Here is a 20,759-nt window from a genome sequence, read left to right on the forward strand (position 1 = left end):
TTTAGCATATTTTCAACTTGCCTGGCAACAAATATTCTTCTTTTCATTGTGTCCAAAGATAACCGTGTAGCTTTTTGAAGACTGTCTAGTAATTGATGAGAGAAAAAAGCGTAGACCTCTTTACATTCCTGTAATGAGAAATCATATTAAATTTGGTACAAAAAATAAAAACTCTAACACCTCCAAAGCAATAATACAATATTAGAAGTGACATGCGAAAGATGAAAAATAATAAACTATACAATTTCAATTATATTGTAGAAATAAATTCAATCCTAAATTACTTGTTTTTTTAAACAAGTAAGAATACATGAAAGGTGTGCTTTCATAAACACCCTAGCAAATTATAAGGCATTACTCAAAAGCCAAAATTCAAAAACAGCTAATTGAAAATAATCCTGGTTTGCTCAATATTCAATAATTCACTCAACAAAACTGAAGCACTTAAGTGTGGTGCACTTTTCAATGCTTAGAGGTATGGGCACAAGAGGATATGTAGTCTCCAACCTCAAAAATCTCAGCTTGGTGGATAAACATATTTTAAAATGTATGATACCAAAATACATAGGATGAAACTTCCACCGTCCTGGCACCATGGTTTGTCCCTCTCTGCAAGCCCTTCTTTCCCACCAGAGAAGAAGTAGCCACATTTATTGGTCAGAGCACAGAATAAATATTGAGCCTGGGCAGGAATCTGGGCACTACGTCTTGCTTGCACAGTGATTCACACATCCGGAGCCAGGCTCTGGCCACACTGTTCCTCTCCACCCTACACCCTGACCCTCTGAGTCTGGGTGGGCCAGCCAGGTTGAGTTGAGTCAGAAGGGAGGCTTATCAGGTGTGAACAAAGAGGAATATGATTGGGTTGGTCAACTACCAGGCTAAAGAGCAGGCATGACATAATCAGATGTTTACGTTAGACCACTGTGGAAGCGATGTGGAAGGTGGATTTGAGAGGCAGAGGCTGTTTAGGAGATGTCTGCACTGATGCAGCTCTAAGTGATCTCCCATCTTGAGAGGCTCTGATGGTACTCAGTCTTGCTCTAAGGACCCCAGCCAGTGTCAAAGGGAATGCAGCTGGAAGCGAAGAACTCTCCTGCTGACCCCCACCAACTGATAGTGGCTGCCTGGTGCATGGTATTGAGAAGCAATCTACAGCTAAAATCTAGACTCAGCGGGAAAGTGTTTCCCGATCAATTAGTGATAGCATCCTTGAGCCAGAAGGTGAAAGTGAAACAAACGTGTGCTGTTTATTTCCAAGACTGTGTTAGGGTAGGGGTTAGAGAGTGTAAAAGAATGTAAAATGGAGAAAGAATGAAAAGATGAGTACGGGGCTTCCCTGGTGGCGCAGTGGTTGAGAGTCTGCCTGCCGATGCAGGGGACACGGGTTCGAGCCCTGGTCTGGGAGGATCCCACATGCCGCGGAGCAACTGGGCCTGTGAGCCACAACTACTGAGCCTGCGCATCTGGAGCCTGTGCTCCGCAACGAGAGGCTGTGATAGTGAGAGGACCGTGCACCGCGATGAAGAGTGGCCCCCGCTCGCTGCAACTGGAGAAAGCCCTCGCACAGAAACTAAGACCAACACAGCCAAAAATAAATTAAAAATTAAAAAAAAAAAAAAAAAAAGATGAGTACGGAGGATTAAAAGAAAACTGACGGAAGCAGGAGAAAGCACAAATTGGTACAAATGTGAGAGTGGCATTTAGAGTTGATGCACGACCAGAAGGCCTAAGAAGGCCTAAGAAGGATGAAGAATCCCCATGTCTCCTCCTCAACTTTCATTCTCAACACAGCTCAGCATAATGTGAGAATCTGCCCACCTAGGGTTTCTCCTGCGGGAGAATCCACAGTGTTAATAAAAAATGCAGATCCCTGGACCCCAAGAGAATCAAAACCCGGTCTTGCAATACAGGTAATTCTATCAAAAACAATAACTGAGAACAAAGTTCTCCACTTTGAGTCAAATGGATTGGCACTACAATCCCAGATGTGACATTTACTACATAAGAAAACACGGTCAGTCACAATAGGGGAGACAACTATATAAACTGTAATTGATAGAATAGCATTAAAAGTTGACAGTGCTGGGGAAAACTGTAAGGATTGCTGTGTCTTGTCAGATGCTACAGTGTAGAACTGAAAATTATATTTTCTGGATTTTGTTATAAATCCACACAGACTGCTTGCAGAACTGCCTGGAAAAAAAAAAAACCACCATTTGGGGTTATCTACAATCCTATAAGTCATAATTCTGTGAAATTGCATAAGGTTGCTTTACAATAAATACCTTTTTAAATTCATCTTCTTTATGATTAACATCAACCTCAGGCACAATATTAGTCTCATAATCAACACTTTCACCCTCTTCTGTTTCACTTCCAAAAACAACATGTTTTCTCTGTTCTATAGATAAAAGATAAAACAAAAATATAACAGTTAATACTTGGCATTTGGTTTATTCTATGCAACCAAACCTTCTTAGGAAGGTCCTTCTTAAAAGAATTCTTAATTTAAAAATTAAAAATTTGTTGCTGGGAGAAATCACCCTTGAATTCAATTTAAATCACCCATCTCAAAAGAATTAACATTCTATTAAGAAATACACTCTTTAAATATACTGTACTCTGTATTAGTATCTAGAATTAAGAAACATTTAAAGAGGGGTTATTTTACAGGCTCTCTTTCTAAAATACCTGTTTACCTTTTGGGTTTGCCATCTTAAGCTGACATGTTCGTGTTTTTGATACTTCTGATGAAAACTACTTAAACTAAGTGGAAAACCTCTCAGAGAAAGAAGAGATGCGGCGAATACTTGTTTAAGCTGGAGTTTCTCAACCTCAGCGCTACTGACAGGCTTTGTTGTTGCAGCTGTCCTATGCCATAGAGGATATTCAGCAGCGTCCCTGGCCTCTACTCACTAGATGCCATCCCCACTCAGTGTGACAGCCAGCATAGTGGAATGCTGTACCAAAAAAAAAAAGTTAACATAGCAGGCCAGAGACTGCTATCCATGGAAGGGCCTGCTTGCAAGGTTGGTCCCCAGTAAGTATCTATGAACTTGGATTTCAGAGGGGTGCCCACCATTCCCTCATTCATAAAAAGGGCTCACTGTGCCTAAATTGCAAACGGTGTGGTTTATGCTGAACATCTGCTCTCCTTCTGGGAGTCTGGAATTTTGGTGCCTGCTAGGCACAAGGTGCCTACTTGAGAACGTATCTGTAACACTTGTGATTCAAACATTGTAACCAGCCACATTACCTGGTAACTGTTTTGCTGTTTTCCCACTGTATTTAACTTCATAAATAGTCTCAAATATTGATATAAGTTCTTTGACAGCTTCTTCCACGTGCTTACTTTTGTGGTTTAGAACCTCAGCCCATTCTTTTGTGTATGTCTATTAAGTAAAGAAATGACTATTAATTTCCAGATACTTAAAACTACTGTGAAATTTATTAATACGACTTCAACTTATCAAACTCTAATGCCATTTGAAAATACCTAGAGATAGTGGCCAATAGCATAATGTTTCAGACCCCAAAGTGTCAATGGCTAAAAGCAGCTTGAGACAGCTGCTAAGTCTCAAGCAAAGAAAAGGAGAAAGAAGAAAAATTCAAAGTTTTTTTTTTTTTTTTGGCCGCACCACGTGGCATGCGGGATCTTAGCTCCCCGACCAGGGATCGAACCTGCACCCCTGTAGTGGAAGCGTGGAGTTTTAACCACTGGACTGCCAGAGAAGTTGCAAATTCAAAGTTTTTCACCTTACCTGACTCATTCACACACAGAGATCTACAGTCCCATTCATATGGGCAAAAAGAAAGAAGCCTAAAGGCCTAGGAGATGAAGATGTCAAAGTTGAAAATGAGAAATGGTTTTTTAAAAGGACAATCCAGGGACTTCCCTGGTGGTGCAGTGGTTAAGAATCTGCCTGCCAATGCAGGGGACACGGATTCGAGCCCTGGTCCGGGAAGATCCCACATGCCACGGAGCAACTAAGCCCTTGTGCCACAACTACTGAGCCTGCACTCTAGAGCCCGTGAGCCACAACTACTGAGCCTGTGTGCCACAACTACCAAAGCCTGCGCACCTAGAGCCCATGCTCTGACACAAGAGAAGCCACCATAATGAGAAACCTGTGCACCACAACAAAGAGTAGCCCCCGCTCGCCGCAACTAGAGAAAGCCCCGACGGAGCAACAAAAGACCCAATGCAGCTAAATAAATAAATAAATAAACTTATTTTTTTAAAAAAAGAAAAAGAATGAAAAGGACAATCCAAAGTGTTGTTTTGAGATTCAAATGTGATAAGGTTTTTAAATGAGCATGATGTTGTATGCCAGGCATCAATTTAAGAGCTTTATGTGTATGAACTCATTTAACTAAATGACAACCTCTTGGGATAGGTAATATTACTGTACCCATTTCACAGATGAGAAAACTGACTCTCAGAAAGAATTAAAAATTTGCGCAAGGTCACACAGTAGGTGGTAAGAATAGGGGTTTGAAACCAGCTTTGTGTGATTCTAAAAGCCTGTGCTTTTTGCCTTTTGAACTTTTCTAATAGTCAGCAAAGGCTTTAGGAAGAAGTGCAGAACTAAATTCAGAAAAGAAAACTGGATTATAAAATTGAATAGGCCCTTTAACATACAATGTCCATGCGTCTTAGGAAAGAGAAAAGTAAATGGTAGCAGCCAACTTGGGCCTTCAAAATCACCTCTGCAAAGGAACCCGAGCCTATCTATGCAACCTCTCCCCAGATAAGTCTTGGGAGATCCCATATTCCCTCTGTACTGCCTTCATGTGTTCCTTTCTTGGCTACTAGATTGAGAGAGAGAGACTTGCAAGTTTGTCCCCCCGATTTACACCACCTCATCTGCATCTGAACCCACCTTCATCTTTTCTCAGTCTCAGGGGAAACGGTGTTCCTCCTCCCACCTGAAGGCACTCTCTGATCCTCCCCACCCCCACGAACTCTTCAGATTTTGCTTCATCATTCGCTCATTACACCCTTTCTAATTTATTCAACACAGTGTTAACCTTTGGAATGACAATGGTGGTTGAGAGCCACTTCAGTCTAGCAAGGAAAACAAGTGTTAAGCAAGTGGACACTCACAGCTGATCATGGAAGACTGGACACACGTGTTTATTTACACACCCCCTCCATTTGCTTTGAAATCCCTAAGAAAGAAACCAGACTACTAGTCAAACATGACAGATTAAACACATATGTTTATCTTGGTACTCCCATGATATCTCTGGAAACCTAGACAAAATAACATAAAGTCAGCTTTTATGTTAAAAGAACAGGGTCACAGGAATAAGTGGGAAGATGCCACATAAATTCTTCTGTATGTTTCCAATACTATATAATAATAAAGTTAATGGAATTTGATAATTGGTGCTAGGATCACTGAATATCCACTTGCAAAATAATGAAAGTAGATCCTTGGACCGTACACAAAAACTAACTTAAAATGAAGCATAGATCTAAATGTAAGGGCGAGGGACTTCCCTGGTGGCGCAGTGGTTAAGAATCCGCCTGCCAATGCAGGGGACACTGGTTCGATCCCTGGTCCAGGAAGATCCCACATGCCGCAGAGCAACTAAGCCCTTGCTCCACAGCTACTGAGCCTGTGCTCTAGAGTCTGCGAGCCGCAACTCCTGAAGTCCGTGCACCTATAGCCTGTGCTCCACAACAGGAGAACTCACTGCAATGAGAAGCCCGCGCACCGCAACAAAGAGTAGCCCCCACTCACCACAACTAGAGAAAGCCCGGGAGCAGCAATGAAGACCCAAAGCAGCCAAAAATAAATAAATAATTTTTTAAAGTAAATAAATGTAAGGGCAAAAACTATAAAACTCTTTAAAAAAACATAAGTATGGATCTTCATGATCTTGGATTAGACAAATTTTTCTTAGATATGACACCAAAGCAAAGCAACAGCAAAAAAATATATAGATGAACTGGACATCACCAAAATTTAAAACTTTGGGCCTTCAAAGGACACCATCAAGAAAGTGAAAAGACAACCCACAGACTGGGAGAAAAATTTTGCAATCTGATACGGGACTAGTATCTAGAACATACAAAGAACTATCACAACTAAAACATAAAAAGACAGATCATCCAATTTTAAAATGAGCAAAGGATTTGAATAGACATTACTAAAAGAAGGCACATAACAGGTTAATAAGCACATGAAAAAGTGTTCGACATCACTAGCAATTAGGGAAATACAAATTTAAGCCACAATGAGATACCACTTTACTCCATTAGGAAGGCTATAATCAAAACCACAAATAGGGCTTCCCTGGTGGCGCAGTGGTTGAGAGTCTGCCTGCCGATGCAGGGGACATGGGTTCACACCCCGGTCTGGGAAGTTCCCACATGCCACAGAGCGGCTGGGCCCGTGAGCCATGGCCTCTGAGCCTGCGCATCCGGAGCCTGTGCTCTACAACGGGAGAGTCCACAGCAGTGAGAGGCCCGCGTACCGCAAAAAAAAAAAAAAAACCACTAATAATAAGTGTTGGCAAGGATGCAGAGAACTTGGAACCCTCATACACTGCTGGTGGGAATGTAAAACAATGCAGCTACTTTGGAGAAGTCTGCCAGTTCTTCAAAGGGTTAAACTTGGAGTTAACATATGACCCAACAATTCCACTCCTAAATATACATCCAAGAGAAATGAAAACGTGTCCTTGCAAAACTTGTACATTTATGTTCACAGCAGCATTATTCATAATGGCCAAAAAGTGGAAACAACCTATATGTCCATCAACTGATGAATGGATAACTAAAACGTGGTCCATCCATACAATGCACTATTATTCAGCAGTAAAAAGAAATGTAGTACGGATACATGGGACAATATGAATGAACTTTGAAGACACTGTGCTAAGTGACAGAAGCGCCAGTCACAAAATACCACATGCTATATGATTCCCTTTGTATGAAATGCCTACAATAAGCAAATCTGTAGAGGCAGAAAGTAGAATAGTGGCTGCCCAGGGCTAGGAGGGTTGAGAGGAAATTGGTAATGACTGCTAATGAGTATGGTATTTCTTTGGGGGTGATGAACAGTTCTAAAACTGACTGTGGTGATAGCTGCACAAGTCTCTGAGTATACTAAAACCACTGAATTGTACACTTTAAATGGGTGAATTATATGGTATGTGAATTATATCTCAATAAAGTTGTCAAAAATAATAGCTAGTACCAGAAATAATTTGAAGCAGGAACTGGGGGGAAAATGGAGCAGGGAAATGAGAGATGGGAAAGTGAAAGCAGCATGTGTGAGCATTTGGAGAAGTTTAGTTGTGAATAAGAAATGAAGAAGATATGCAAATGTTTTTGTTTGTTGGCGAGGAAAAGGGGAGAGTATATTAGACTACTGGCGGGAGGGGTCCCGTAGAGAGGACAAAGCTGAAGACCTAGAAGAGGAAGAAAGACTGGTGGAGTAAGGTTGCCAAGAAGGCAAAAAGGCATGGAATCTACAGCCTGTGTGTGGATTTTGAAAAGAGGTGGGAACTCAATTTTGAAAAGAGGTGCCAACTCAATTTTGAAAAGAGGTGGGAACTTTCTCCATGGAACCAGAAGGAAAGAAGAGTTGGATGCAGAAGCAGTCAGCAATGTACCAAGAGCTCTGGCTGTGCAAACTATTTACATGACTTTAATTCAGAAAACTATAAATAATCCCTGCAACTCTGTCAAGGCCATCTTGCCAGGCACTCCAGGTGCTGGTTATTCTCCGTTTGCCCCCTGCAACCCATTCTCAGCTCTTCTCTGCCCTGCTCTGTGCAGAGGGAAGCTGCCTCCTGGGGCTCCCTTATTCTCTGACTTGCAGTTGGGCTTGACCCAACGGGAAGCACTAGCAGAAGATAAGAGAGCTGCAGGGCGGGTAACTCTCACCCCCTCCTTGGTAGAAGACGGTAGGGCTGCATCTCTGGTAGAGGCTGTGTCTCTTCACAAACTCAGCTCCTACGCGATGAGCCCTCCCATATGGTCCCCACTTTTACTGGATTCTGAAAGCACTGTTTCCTTCTTTGGTACCTTCAGCCCCAGCAGTGCTGATGACTCTCTCCCTTGCAACTCCTGAGGTGTTTCACCTTGCTGGGATCTTCACTGGCACTGTCCCATACACAATATTCCCAGCTCCATCCTAGTACCTGAACCCTGATCAAAGAACTCACATTTGGGGCTTCCCTGGTGGCACAGTGGTTGGGAGTCCGCCTGCCGATGCAGGGGACACGGGTTTGTGCCCCGGTCTGGGAAGATCCCACATGCCGCGGAGCGGCTGGGCCCGTGAGCCATGGCCGCTGAGCCTGCGCGTCTGGAGCCTGCGCTCCGCAACGGGAGAGGCCACAGCAGTAAGAGGCCCGCATACCGCAAAAAAAAAAAAAAAAAAAAAAAGAACTCACATTTGGTCCTTGGTGAATTAGATCATCCCAGATAACCATGACAACTCACACTGCCATAAAAGCCAGGAGTAAGAAACTTAGATGTACACATTCCACTGCAAAGAAATTTCCTGTCTCAGTTGGTGACCCAGTGGCCCAGCCATCCTCTTTTGTTTAACAAGTGGCAAAATAATGCCATGGCACAATAGACTGCACAAACTGCCTCTATATGGTGTCACTACCAGCTGGGGCCACACAAAGTAAAGCATCTCTTCTTGGGAAGACTAACTAGTCACTGAAGATTAATAAGACCATTCTTACAAGTCAGTGGAGAACAGACTGCAACGCCGAGGAGTGGGCCGGGGATGGACCAGAAGGCAGCCAAACTGATTTTATGGGTGGGGAGGGGGGTGTTCCTATTTTTAAAAATTGAGATATAATTCATATAACACAGATATACCCTTGTCAAGTGGACAATTCATTGGTTTTTAGTATCTTCACAGAGCTGGGCAACCATCACTGCTATCTAATTCCAGAACATTTTCATCACCCCAAAAGAATCCCCATTCCCATTAGTCAGGCCTCACTCCCCCATCTCCACCGCCCTGGCAACCACTCATCTACTTTCTGTCTCCATGGAGCCAGGGTGAATTTGCTGATAGAAGTTTTAATACCCTTTCATGTATTTCCTGGTGTTTTCCTATCATAACTTGGATCATAATATTTCCCTGAATTTTCTATTCCATTTGTCTATCTACCAATATACAGGTATGTTAATCAGGGTCCAATAAGGAAAACAGATGCCACACCAGCTATTTTAACAGACAGAACGAGAAAATTTAATATAAAAAATTGGTTAGGACTTCCCTGGTGGCACAGTGGTTAAGAATCCGCCTGCCAATGCAGGGGACACGGGTTCGAGCCCTGGTCTGGGAAGATCCCACATGCCGCGGAGCAACTAAGCCCGTGAGCCACAACTACTGAGCCTGCGCTTCTGGAGCCTGTGCTCCGCAACGAGAGAGGCCGCGATAGTGAGAGGCCCGCGCACCGTGATGAAGAGTGGCCCCGGCTCGCCGCAACTGGAGAAAGCCCTTGCACAGAAACGAAGACCCAACACAGCCAAAAATAAATAAATATCTTTAATAAGATTGACTATGTAGGTCATAAAAAGTTAAAAAAAAAAACAACTGTGTCTAACAGGGCTTCCCTGGTGGCGCAGTGATTGAGAGTCTGCCTGTCAATGCAGGGGACACGGGTTCGAGCCCTGGTTCAGGAGGATCCCACATGCTACGGAGCGGCTAAGCCCGTGCGCCACAACTACTGAGCCTGCGCTCTAGAGCCCGTGAGCCACAACTACTGAGCCCACGAGCCACAACTACGGAAGCCCGTGTGCCTGGAGCCTGTGCTCCGCAACGGGAGAGGCCACTGCAATGAGAAGCCTGTGCACCACAACAAAGAGTGGCCCCCGCTTGCCGCAACTAGAGAAAGCCTGCGCGCAGCAATGAAGACCCAATGCAGCCAAAAAGTAATAAATAAAATAAGTAGATTTATTAAAAAAAAAAAAAAATTGGTTAAACAGCTATTAAATGACCAAAAAGGCAAAAAGGGACACAGAGGTCACAGAGAGACAGTAACCACAGGAAGCAGTGCCCGTTCCGGGGTGCGGGGGAGCCCACGGAGGGGGGTACAGTTATTGGAACCTGGAACTGGGAAGTGAGGGAGGTGCCTGGCTAGCACTGCTGGCTCAGAAGCTCAGAGAGGGACCTCCTGAAGCTGGTACATCTGAGAGGCACACAAGGCTGATTCCGGAAAGGCCGGAAAAAGCTAGGGCCTGGAACTAGTGGCCACTGCCAGCGTGAAGAGCTATAGCTCATGTAAAGGCGTCAGCAACAAGAGGCAAAACAGGAACGAGCAAGCCCATTCTCTCTTGTCCAGCCTCCTATCGCCCCCACTGCAAAGCCTAAAAGGGAGCCAGCTGGCCAAGGATAAATGTGATCTGCAGAGTCATAGAGTAGAAGGACAGATTTGAAGCTAACACAAGGTAGCTTTTTAATAATTAACATAATCTGTCCTACAACCACAATTAGGTGCTCCAAGATAAGGAGGACTTGTCATTACTGCAAATAGCCCTGGTTCCCAGTATTGTCTGAAACCACTGGTTAGTGCAAACTAAATTTGTCCCCCAAAATTAGCGTTATATATAGCATGTTTCCAAAACTGATTTCTGCCCAAAGTGTTATCCAACTTGCTTTGTCATTACATATGTTATTCTGTCTTCACTGTAATGGTCCACCTAGTGATAGGCTTGTGGGAAGGCAGCCCATGTGTTACTAGATCTTAGATCCCTCTAGGGCAAGTGACTGCGGCATACTGATTGACAAAGGTGCTCTTCAAAGTTCCACTTCCTGTATTTTGACTTGTGCCATCAATGTAACCAGCACATTCACACTCAGTCACCTTTAATCGATCCTAATTTGCCTCGTTTGTGTGACTTATTTCTTTTTCTATGCACGTGAAAGTTTTTTGTTCGTATGTCCAAAGTAAATTTTCTTTGGTAGTGTGAATTTCACCCCACTGAGCAGTGGATAGTGTCAGAACAGTTATGTGCACATACCAACAGAAATGATTTTCATTGTAAAGGAGACAAAATGAAGGAAACCAATGTAGAAATTTCCCTACTCCTTCATATGCTGTTCGTTTATCAGTAAGACCTGGTATGAAGTATATACAGTCAGGTTCTAGAATGAGTGAGAAGAAAATGACAAGGAGGAAATTACCCCTCATCCCCAGGCAGGAAACCGGAGACTTTTTTGGAAAATTTCAATTGGTGAAAAAAGACCCACACAGCATTTGAAGGGCTCTCCGTCCTAAAATAACACGGAGCCCAGGAAATAGGGCAGACTCTATTTGCCAACTCAAGAAATAGTACCCCAAGTATATTAGTTAGAGATGCAGAAATAATACTATAAGAATAGCTAAAAGTTAACAATGAGTGCCTTTCCTAGCACCTAGGTTGTGATCTCCAAATACCATTTTCCACAAGTAACACTGAAAGGAATGAGGGCTGACTGGAAAAATGAGTAATCAGGGCAGGAAATGTGCAAGATAAGCCTAAGATTTCCTACGGTTCCAGGAAGCAGGAAAGCTTTCAAAGACTACTGGAGTCACATCAGAAACATAGAAGCCAGCCTGTAGAATTCCACTGGACAAAGATGAGAAAATTTAAACATAAAAAAGAATAATGACTGCAATGGACTGAATCCCTCAAATATATAATAATCCATATATTCATAATGATCTTTAAATAATTTAAACCACAATGGGTATGTTAGCCAACTCATTATTTTGAAAACTGGTATATAAAAGAAAAACTGAAGCACTGAACCTGACTTTTCTGTACAAACATTATTTCACAGTAACCCACCAGATAATGAGGGAAATTTCTTCTTTATAGAAATATTTTATCCATAAATGCTAAAATTAGAAAATCAACATTTTGCAATCTCTAGGCAACAATAATGGCTCTAGGCAATAATAATCAAAGGCTGCTAAACTCTTCAGGTGAAAGGTTGGTGGGAAACTTTATGATAATGGATAAAGCTGACTGCACCTCAGCCCACTAATTAACCTTAATATCACGAAAAGGGAAACAGCGCGATAAAATGTGCCTCCTGATGTAATGCAATAGGAAGTACACAGTGTCACCTGTGGACTATTCAGTCAGGAAAAGAAAAAGTAATTGAACCTGAACTGAATCAATCCTCCAGAGCTAATTAAAATATACAGGAAACTCAGGGGATAGAAGAATATGTTAATATGTTAAACCATACTACTAGGATATGATTAGCAAAATTTAGAACATGGAAAATTCTATAGGACAAATGATCCCATTTCTTCAACAAATGAAGAGCATTAAAAGAAGGAAGATGGCAAAAAAAAAAAAAACTTGAATAGACATTCCCCCAAAGAAATACACAAATGGCCAATAAACACATGAAAAGATGCTCAGCATCAGTAGTCATTAGGAAAAGGCAAATCAAAACCACTATGAGACTTCGTACCCATTCAGATTATTACAAAAAATGCTTTAATCTTTAAAAGTGGAAAATAACAACTGTCAGCAAGCAGGTGGAGAAATTGGAACCCTTGCTGTACATTGCTGGTGGGAAGGTAAAATGGTATGGCCACCGTGGAAAAATATCTGGTGATTTCTCAAAAGCTAAACAGAATTAACATGTGATCCAGTAATTCCACTCTGAGTATATACCCAAAAGAATTGAAAGTAGGGACTCAGATAATTATACACTAGTGCTCATACTAGCTTAATTCACAATAGCTAACCCAAACATCTACCAACAGATGAATGGATAAACACAATGTGGCATATCTATACAATGGAATATTATCCAGCTCTAAAAAGGAATCAAATTCTGATACATGCTACAATATGGATTAACCTTGTGCTAAGTGAAATGAGGCAGATACAAAAGGACAATGTTGTATGATTTCACTTACATGACATACATAGAACAGGCAAATTCATAAAGATAGAAAGTAGAATAGAGGTTACCACGGTCTGGGGTGGAGGGGAGGGAAATGGGAAATTATTGTTTAATAGGTACAGAGTTCCTGTGTAGATGATAATAAAAAGTTCTGGAAGCAGATGGTGGTAATGGTTACAGAACACTGTGAATGTACTTAATGCCACTGAACTGTACACTAAAAAAATGGTTAAAATTATAAATTTTGTGTTATGTATATTTTACTGCAATAAAAAAGATACAAGCAAAGAAAGGGGAGATGATAAAAAGAAACTTAAGAGGTATATGAATCAAATGCAATGTGTGAACCTGTTTAGTTCCTAATTCAAACACATCAACTCTAAAAAGAAAGTTTCTACGAAAGATAAATATATTCATGATCTATGACTATGACCCAGCAATTTCACGTATGGGAATATACCCACCAAAATAGGTGCTTAGGTTCACACAAAAAAAACCATGCACAAGAATGCTCAGTGTATAATCAAAAGCTATGAACTACCCAAATGCCTTCAACAGTAGAACAGATACATAAATTGTAATAAACTCAGAAATTTAAATACTAGTCAGCAATGAATGAGAATGAAAGAACCCACTATCGCACACAACTACACAGATGAATCTCACAGACCCTGAGCAAAATAAGCCAGACAAAAAGAATATGTGTGGGACTTCCCTGGCAGTCCCGTAGTAAAGACTTTGCCTTCCAATGCAGGGCGCGCGGGTTAGATCACTGGTCAGGGAAGCTAAGATCCCACATGCCTCATGGGCAAAACACCAAAACATAAAATAGAAGCAATATTACAACATATTCAATAAAGGCTTTAAAAATGGTCCACATCAAAAAAAAAAAAATCTTTGAAAAAAAGAATATATGCTGCATGATTCCATTTATGTGAAGTTCAAAAACAGGTAAAGCTGATATACAGTGACAGAAGCCAAAATGGTAATTACTTTGGGGTGGAGGATGTTTGTTGCCTGGAATGGAGCAGGAGGGAATCACTTGCGGTGAAGGAAATGTTCAATATCTTGCTCTTGGATTGGGACTTCCCTGGGGTCCAGTGGTAAAGAATCCACCTTACAATGCAGGGAACGCGGGTTCGAACCCTGGTCAGGGAACTAGGATCCCACATACCATGGGGCAACTAAGCCCACGCACCACAACTACTGAGCTCGTGTGCCTCCACTAGAGAAGAGAAAACCCACATGCCACAACTAGAGAGAAGCCTGCACACCGCATGCCTCAACGAAGATCCTGTGTGCCACAACTAAGACCTGACGCAGCCAAAAATAAATAAATTAATAATAAATAAATCTTTAAAAAAAAATCTTGCTCTTGGAGAAGGTTACAAGGGTGTGTCATAGGAAAACATTCACTGAATAGTGCACTTAAGATTTGTGCAATCTGCTGTATACACATTATATCTCACACACACAGAAAAAGACACAGACCTAAAATGAAAAGTAAGCTGAAGCTACAACTTTTGTAGGTTTTTTTCCCATAACCAAAAAACTACATGAGGCCTTGGATCCCTGCACAAGGGTAGGAGGTTGGAACCCTTCCCCTTCCCCCACATGTCACCAGGCTAATCAAGGGCTGCGGTCTCAAGCACAGTTAACGACCTTGGTTGAGGCTCTGGGGTAGACGGATAACGTCTCCCTTGGAAATTTACAACCACTATCTCACCTCACACAGGTTTAGGACTTGAGATTATATCTATACTGCCTTGGAATTTTGGAAATTCTATCGTGTGAGAAACTAACTCAAACTATCGACTGAGTTGGTAAACCTCCTAGGTACCACACAGGAGCAAATAAAAAGAGACAGGCTCTCAACTAAACAGACATGTGCAGATTAGCTCACAATCCAAAATATTAAAAACATGAAGACACAAGCCACCCTGAGCAAGATTTGACAGAGACAGCAAAGAGCAGAATTAGACCTCCAATTTCTTCAGATAATGGGACTGTTATAAAATATATTTTAAATATCTAAATGAAGAAGTAGAATTTAAAAAAGAGAAAGGAAGAAGATTATATAAAAGACCACATATATTTGAAAAAGAATAAAAAGTAACTTCAAGAAACAGATAAGTAAGTTTGGGTAAATAGAAAATTCAAAGTAAGAGGGTAGAGAGTAGAAGTATACCCAAATATACTGATAGGATAAATGTGAATAGACTAAAATTACCGATTTTTAAAAAACAGAGATTTTTCAGAGTAGATTAAAAACAAAATCCAGCTAAATGTTCTTTACAAGAGAAAACCTAAAATAGGAGAACCCAGAAAGGTTGAAAATAACAGAACACAGAAAGATATAACTGGATAATAATAACCAAAAAGAGCTGGTGTAACTACACTGATAGCAAACAAAATAGACTTTAAGGATAAAAAGCTTAACAATGATAAAAGAGAAAAATGGCCAGGAAGACATAATCATTTCAAACTTGCATACTCTGAACACAGGATGTTATAATTGGTCATTTAGTGCTGTCTCCGTTACAGCCAAGGCCCCAACGCTGAGAACAAATGCTTTTAAGATCCTACACATTATGAAAAAGGCAGTTTATCCAAAGGTAGCAGGGGAGGTAACCCTCAGCACATTGCCCACCTTGAGGTTATAGAAGGGAAGTTTGATCATTGATAGAGATTTGGTAGAAATAAGTGAAGGGAATTTCAAAACAGCTACTCAGAGACCTTGATCCATGACCTCTACAATCTGGGAATAGAGGGGCTTCTCCATGTCTAAGTAGTCCTGAAACAAGATGCTGGCTGGCTGCCCAAAAGGCACAGAAAGGTGTCCTGGGAAGAAGAAGCTGCATTTCCATAGAAAGAGAGGCAAAGGCACCTGTTTCCCATAGGTCAGGTTAGATCCCTTGAGATGGAGCCATCCTTGGTTGTCTTGAAAAGGACATTAGCAAGGTGACCCAAACCAGCAAGGTGGGGGTATAGCTGAAGCACAAGGCAGGCAAGAAAGAAAAATGCCTTCACTTTACGTTTTGAACAAAACATAAAGTGAGTGCTTTTGAGAAAGACTGTGTTATATGCCAGGCCTCAAAAATGATTAGACAGGGTTCCTGTCTTTGTGCTTTTGAGCCAATGGAGGATAAATAGGTAATCAAATAAGATCACTATAATGTGATGCTGAGGAGGTTAGGTGGGTGCCACCGCCATTGAAGGATTTAAGCTGGGGAGTTTCCACAATCAGCTTTGGTGGCAAGGTGGAGGATGATGGGGCCAAATATGGCAGCAGAGAAACCAGTAAGATCACAACATCACATGCTCAACTCAAATGAGCATTAAAAGCCTGATCTGGAGTTCAGGCTTTTTGAGCATGAGCTTACACGTTCTCCTTGCATGGCCCTTGCGATAAACCTTTCTCTGCTCAAAAATTAAATAAATAAAAGCGTGACCTAAGAAAAGGGTAGTAGGTATGGAAAAGAAGAGGCAATTCAAGCAGAATCTTAGTAAGAGGCAAAACCTGGCTAAGCCCTAAAAGACTGACTGGGTTTGGGGATGGAAGTGAGGAGAGGAGGCTGGATGACGCCCAGGTGTATGGATGACTTAAGGGGAAAGGATGTGGTAGTTAAAACCATGAGTGTAGACGACATTGCCGTGGGAGCATGCACAGAGGAAGAAGAGCAGTGAGCACTGACAGGACCCAAGGGGACTCCAGCATGAGGCTGAGGACATTTTTAAGATAATGTCTAAGGTGTGACCCTGGGCTTGAGCTGTTGATACCTTATAAGTCTTTGGAGCTGAGGATGTCCAAAAAGCCCCCAGAAGTCTAAATGCCATGGACAGAGATTTCTACGTTTAGATTGCAAATTCACATTTTAGGTTTATGAGCCAATATTTCTATGAATAAAGTATAATACATAAATGCATACCTCATTGAGTGTCAACATATCTTCTACTTTGGTAGCACCGCTTTCCGGCAGGGAAATTAGCACTGTTTTGGCTATCTCCTTTAGAACTGTATCAATATGCATTTCACACAAGTCACTGATCTACCAATGAGAAAACACACATAGAAGAAAAATCCTCTTTCATCCAAAATGCCCTTGAGTTACAAATTGATTTAGAGGGCTACATCTGGAAACTTGCAGCCTGAGACAAGCATAATTTGGTGGGAATTTTAGGAGTACATCTGTGCTTGACATGGAACTGAAGTTTAATTGAGCAGCAACATGTGCCATGACCTCATATGCGTTATCTCCTTCAGTCCTCATTCCAGCCCATGAATCATTACTATCCCAGTTATACAGCTAGAGAAACCAAGGCTCAGATAAGTCAAGTAACCCAGGGAGGAACACACAGCTGGTGAAAGTCAAAGAATCCTACCTCGGTTTATCTGACTCCCAAGCCTCTGGGTTTTGTCTGTAACACTATGCTGCCACCACAGACAGACTAGCACATCTAAAAAGATCTACATGTTTCATGTAGCAAACATATCAGAAATCAATAGACAGTCTCCAACTGGATGACCACCTCATCTAATTAACATTAGATGCCTTAAAATGTAAGCACTCCATCCTGCCATCTTGCACAGTCTACAACTACTCCATTTTCTAAACTACGCTGTGGTGTTGAACCATCGTTTTAACATATTAAAGGCAAGGTAATTTGGGGACAAGAACAAGGCAACCCTAAATGAAAAGGCCCCAAATCAGTTAAAGAAACATAAAGCTTTTTTTTTTTTAAACGTAATGGATGTTCTTTTAGTTAAAAGTCACACCCTTTAAAGAGCTTTCATAGGTAATCAAACCATTACTTACAGCCTGAGTATTAATGTATGTAGTTTTTAAAAATATCCATCATACCTTCTTTAAGAGTTGATTGAACATATCCAAAACTGAGTCAACTTCTTGAAAAAAGCTTTCTAGTGTTAAAGATGACCATGTCAATATTGTGAGCCCTTGTCTCAACACAGATTCCACCTAAAAAAAGAGAAAAACAGTTTCCATTATTAAAAAGGAGCATCTGCATTTATAAAAAAGGCTGCCTTTTATTACCTGGAAATATTATAGGCTGTATTTCCTTAATTCTATTTCCCCTCCATTATACCTAGTAAAGGTGACGTTTTGTTTTTAATCATCTTTGGCTGTCCATAAAGCAATCATGGATTCTTAGAAAGTGCTCATTATTTAGATTTATTTGTTTTTCAAAGGCAACAAAACTTAAGACAAGAAATCATCCTGTAGGGAAAATAGAACTATAAAGTTGAAGTAGAAAGAGGGTTTTGGCAAGAATAGATGTTCTAAAATCCATTATCTGTAGAACTGGAATCTAATTTTAAACGACAGGGAAGTCAATATAAGCCTTCAATATTACCAACCTTTTTCACTTTAGGGGTCATCAGATTGACAAACACAGGAGGTACTTCCTGACATAACTCATCATAATACTGCAGAAGACCCTGTTAAGAGTCAAAATGGCATGTTTTACTTTATTTTAAAGCAACAGTCATATTTTGATTCATACCCGGAAGGTTTCATTTTACCTGTTTTCTCATAGCCCTGAAAGATGGAGGCTGACTATTTATACTAATTTGCTATACTTTTTCCTCACCTGTAAATTACCTGAGCATCCCCTTTAAACAGTAAGTCATTGGAGATTCCTAGATTTACATTTTTCATAATTATTATCTGTCTTTCTAGATTTATGCCATTTTAAATGGTTTGGACAATTCTTCTTTCATTATGTCTGTCATTACACATTTTCACCCTTTCTGTTCCCTGTCTTCTGACATATTACAGCATACTTATCACTGATGCCACACTTGTTTTCTTGAATCAGAATAAATGTACACACAAAGCTATTCTATTTTCTTTTAGATATTTCTTACAGATGAACCATGATGATCAATTTTTTACCATTTTGTAACTTATTGCACTGTGATGGGAGATGTGGTTTCAAGTTAATTCTTCCCCAAATTAATAATATTAAACTGTTGCAATGTTTGCTTAATAGTTTCAAAGTTATTAATTCCTTTCCTCCTTTTCTCTTACTTGCAGTTGAACTTTTATTGACACTTGACACTTGGCAAAGGACTTTGACTTTCATAGTATTATTCAATACTAACTAAAATCCTGTAAGATTCACTGCATGTGATATTAACCTCAATTTATAAACAGTACTTTGACATTTAGTCATGTAAAGTTGCAACTAACCAGTACGAAAACCTAGGGCTTTTGATGCTGAAGCCAAGTTTTCACAATGCCAACGTTCCTCTGAGGTTTTTTAAAGGAACATTTATTTATCTATTTACTGACTGCATTGGGTCTTCCTTGCTGCATGTGGGCTTTCTCTAGCTGTGGTGAGCAGGGGCTACTCTTCGTTACGGTGCACAGGCTTCTCATTGCGGTGGCTTCTCTTGTTGCGGAGCATGGGCTCTAGGTGCGCGGGTTTCAGTAGTCGTGGCTCGCGAGCTCTAGAGTGCAGGCTCAGTAGTTATGGTGCACGGGCTTAGTTGCTCCGCAGCATGTGGGATCTTCCTGGACCAGGGATCGAACCCATGTCCCCTGCATTGGCAGGCGGATTCTTAACCACTACGCCACCAGGGAAGTCCAGGTTTTTAAATATATATATGTGTGTGTGTGTATATATATGTATATAATATTTTGGTAAGAGCTAAAACTATTAAACTCCTAGAACAAAGCATATGCATACATCTTTGTGACCTTGGATTCAGCAATGATTTCTTAGAAATGACACTAAAATCACAAGGGACAAAAGATAAAGTAGATAAATTGGACTTCATCAAAATTTTAAAATGCTTGTGCTTCAAAGGATACTATCAAGAAAATGAAAAGAGGGGACTTCCCTCTTTTCCCAGCACAGTGGATAAGACTCTGCACTCCCAATGCAGGGGGCCCGGGTTTGATCCCTGGTCAGAGAACTAGATCCCACATGTAGGCCGCAACTAAGAGTTTGCATGCCACAACTAAGAAGTCTGCATACCACAGCTAAGAAGCCGGCAAGCTGCAACTAAGGAGCCAGTGAGCCGCAACTAAGAAGGCCTGGAGCCGCAACTAAGGAGCCCGCCTGCTGCAACTAAGACCCAGTGTAACCAAATAAATAAATAAATATTTTTTAAAAAAAAACCATTCTTAATTTGCTTGGCTTATAAAAAAAAAAGAAATGAAAAAACCCACAGAACAGAAGAAAATATCTGCAAATCATATATCTCATAAAGGATTTGAATGTATAATGAATTCTCACAATTCAACAATAAAAAAGACAAATAACAAATAAATGGGTAGCGATTCGAACAGACACTCCGCCAAAGATCTACAAATGGCCAATATGCACATGAAAACATCCTCAACATCAACAGCCATGAAGAAATGCAAATCAAAACGCATGGAAATACCACTTCACATCCAAATGATGTTTAAATGAAAAAGACAGTAACAAGTGTTGGCAAGGATGTGGAGAAAGTGGAACCATCATCCACTGCTGGTGCACATATAAAATAATGCATGCAGCCTTTTTGGAAAACAGAGTGTGTCAGTTATTCAAAAGGTTAAACATAGAGTTACGAAGTTAATGAAACTCAGCAATTTCACACCTAGTTCATATTCCTAAGAGAATGAAAACATATGTCCACCCAAAAGCTTGTATACAAATGTTCACAGCAGCATAACTCATAATGCAAAAAAGTGAAAATAACCCAGATGTCCATCAACTGATGAATGGATGCCTAAAATGTGGTATAACCACACAATGGAATATTATTTAGCCATAAAAAAGAATAAGGTACTGATCCATGGAACAATATGAATGAACTTTGAAAATATTGTGCTAGGTTAAAGAAGCGAA

At 40.9% G+C, this 20,759-nt stretch overlaps 1 protein-coding gene across 1 annotated transcript in view; it reads right to left on the bottom strand.

Moving 5' to 3' along the window:
* DNAH8 (dynein axonemal heavy chain 8) overlaps positions 1-20,759 on the bottom strand; it is a 325,865-nt gene that overhangs the window by 248,206 nt on the left and 56,900 nt on the right. The window contains exons 19-24 of the mRNA XM_019949887.3: positions 18,274-18,354; positions 17,759-17,875; positions 16,826-16,945; positions 3,260-3,395; positions 2,289-2,404; positions 22-128 (exon numbers count right to left, since the gene is read on the bottom strand). Of these exons, the coding sequence (XP_019805446.1) occupies positions 22-128; positions 2,289-2,404; positions 3,260-3,395; positions 16,826-16,945; positions 17,759-17,875; positions 18,274-18,354 (677 nt within the window). The remainder of the gene's footprint in view (positions 1-21; positions 129-2,288; positions 2,405-3,259; positions 3,396-16,825; positions 16,946-17,758; positions 17,876-18,273; positions 18,355-20,759) is intronic.

The sequence above is a fragment of the Tursiops truncatus genome, chromosome 10, assembly GCF_011762595.2.
Source record: "Tursiops truncatus isolate mTurTru1 chromosome 10, mTurTru1.mat.Y, whole genome shotgun sequence".
Taxonomy (NCBI): domain Eukaryota; kingdom Metazoa; phylum Chordata; class Mammalia; order Artiodactyla; family Delphinidae; genus Tursiops; species Tursiops truncatus.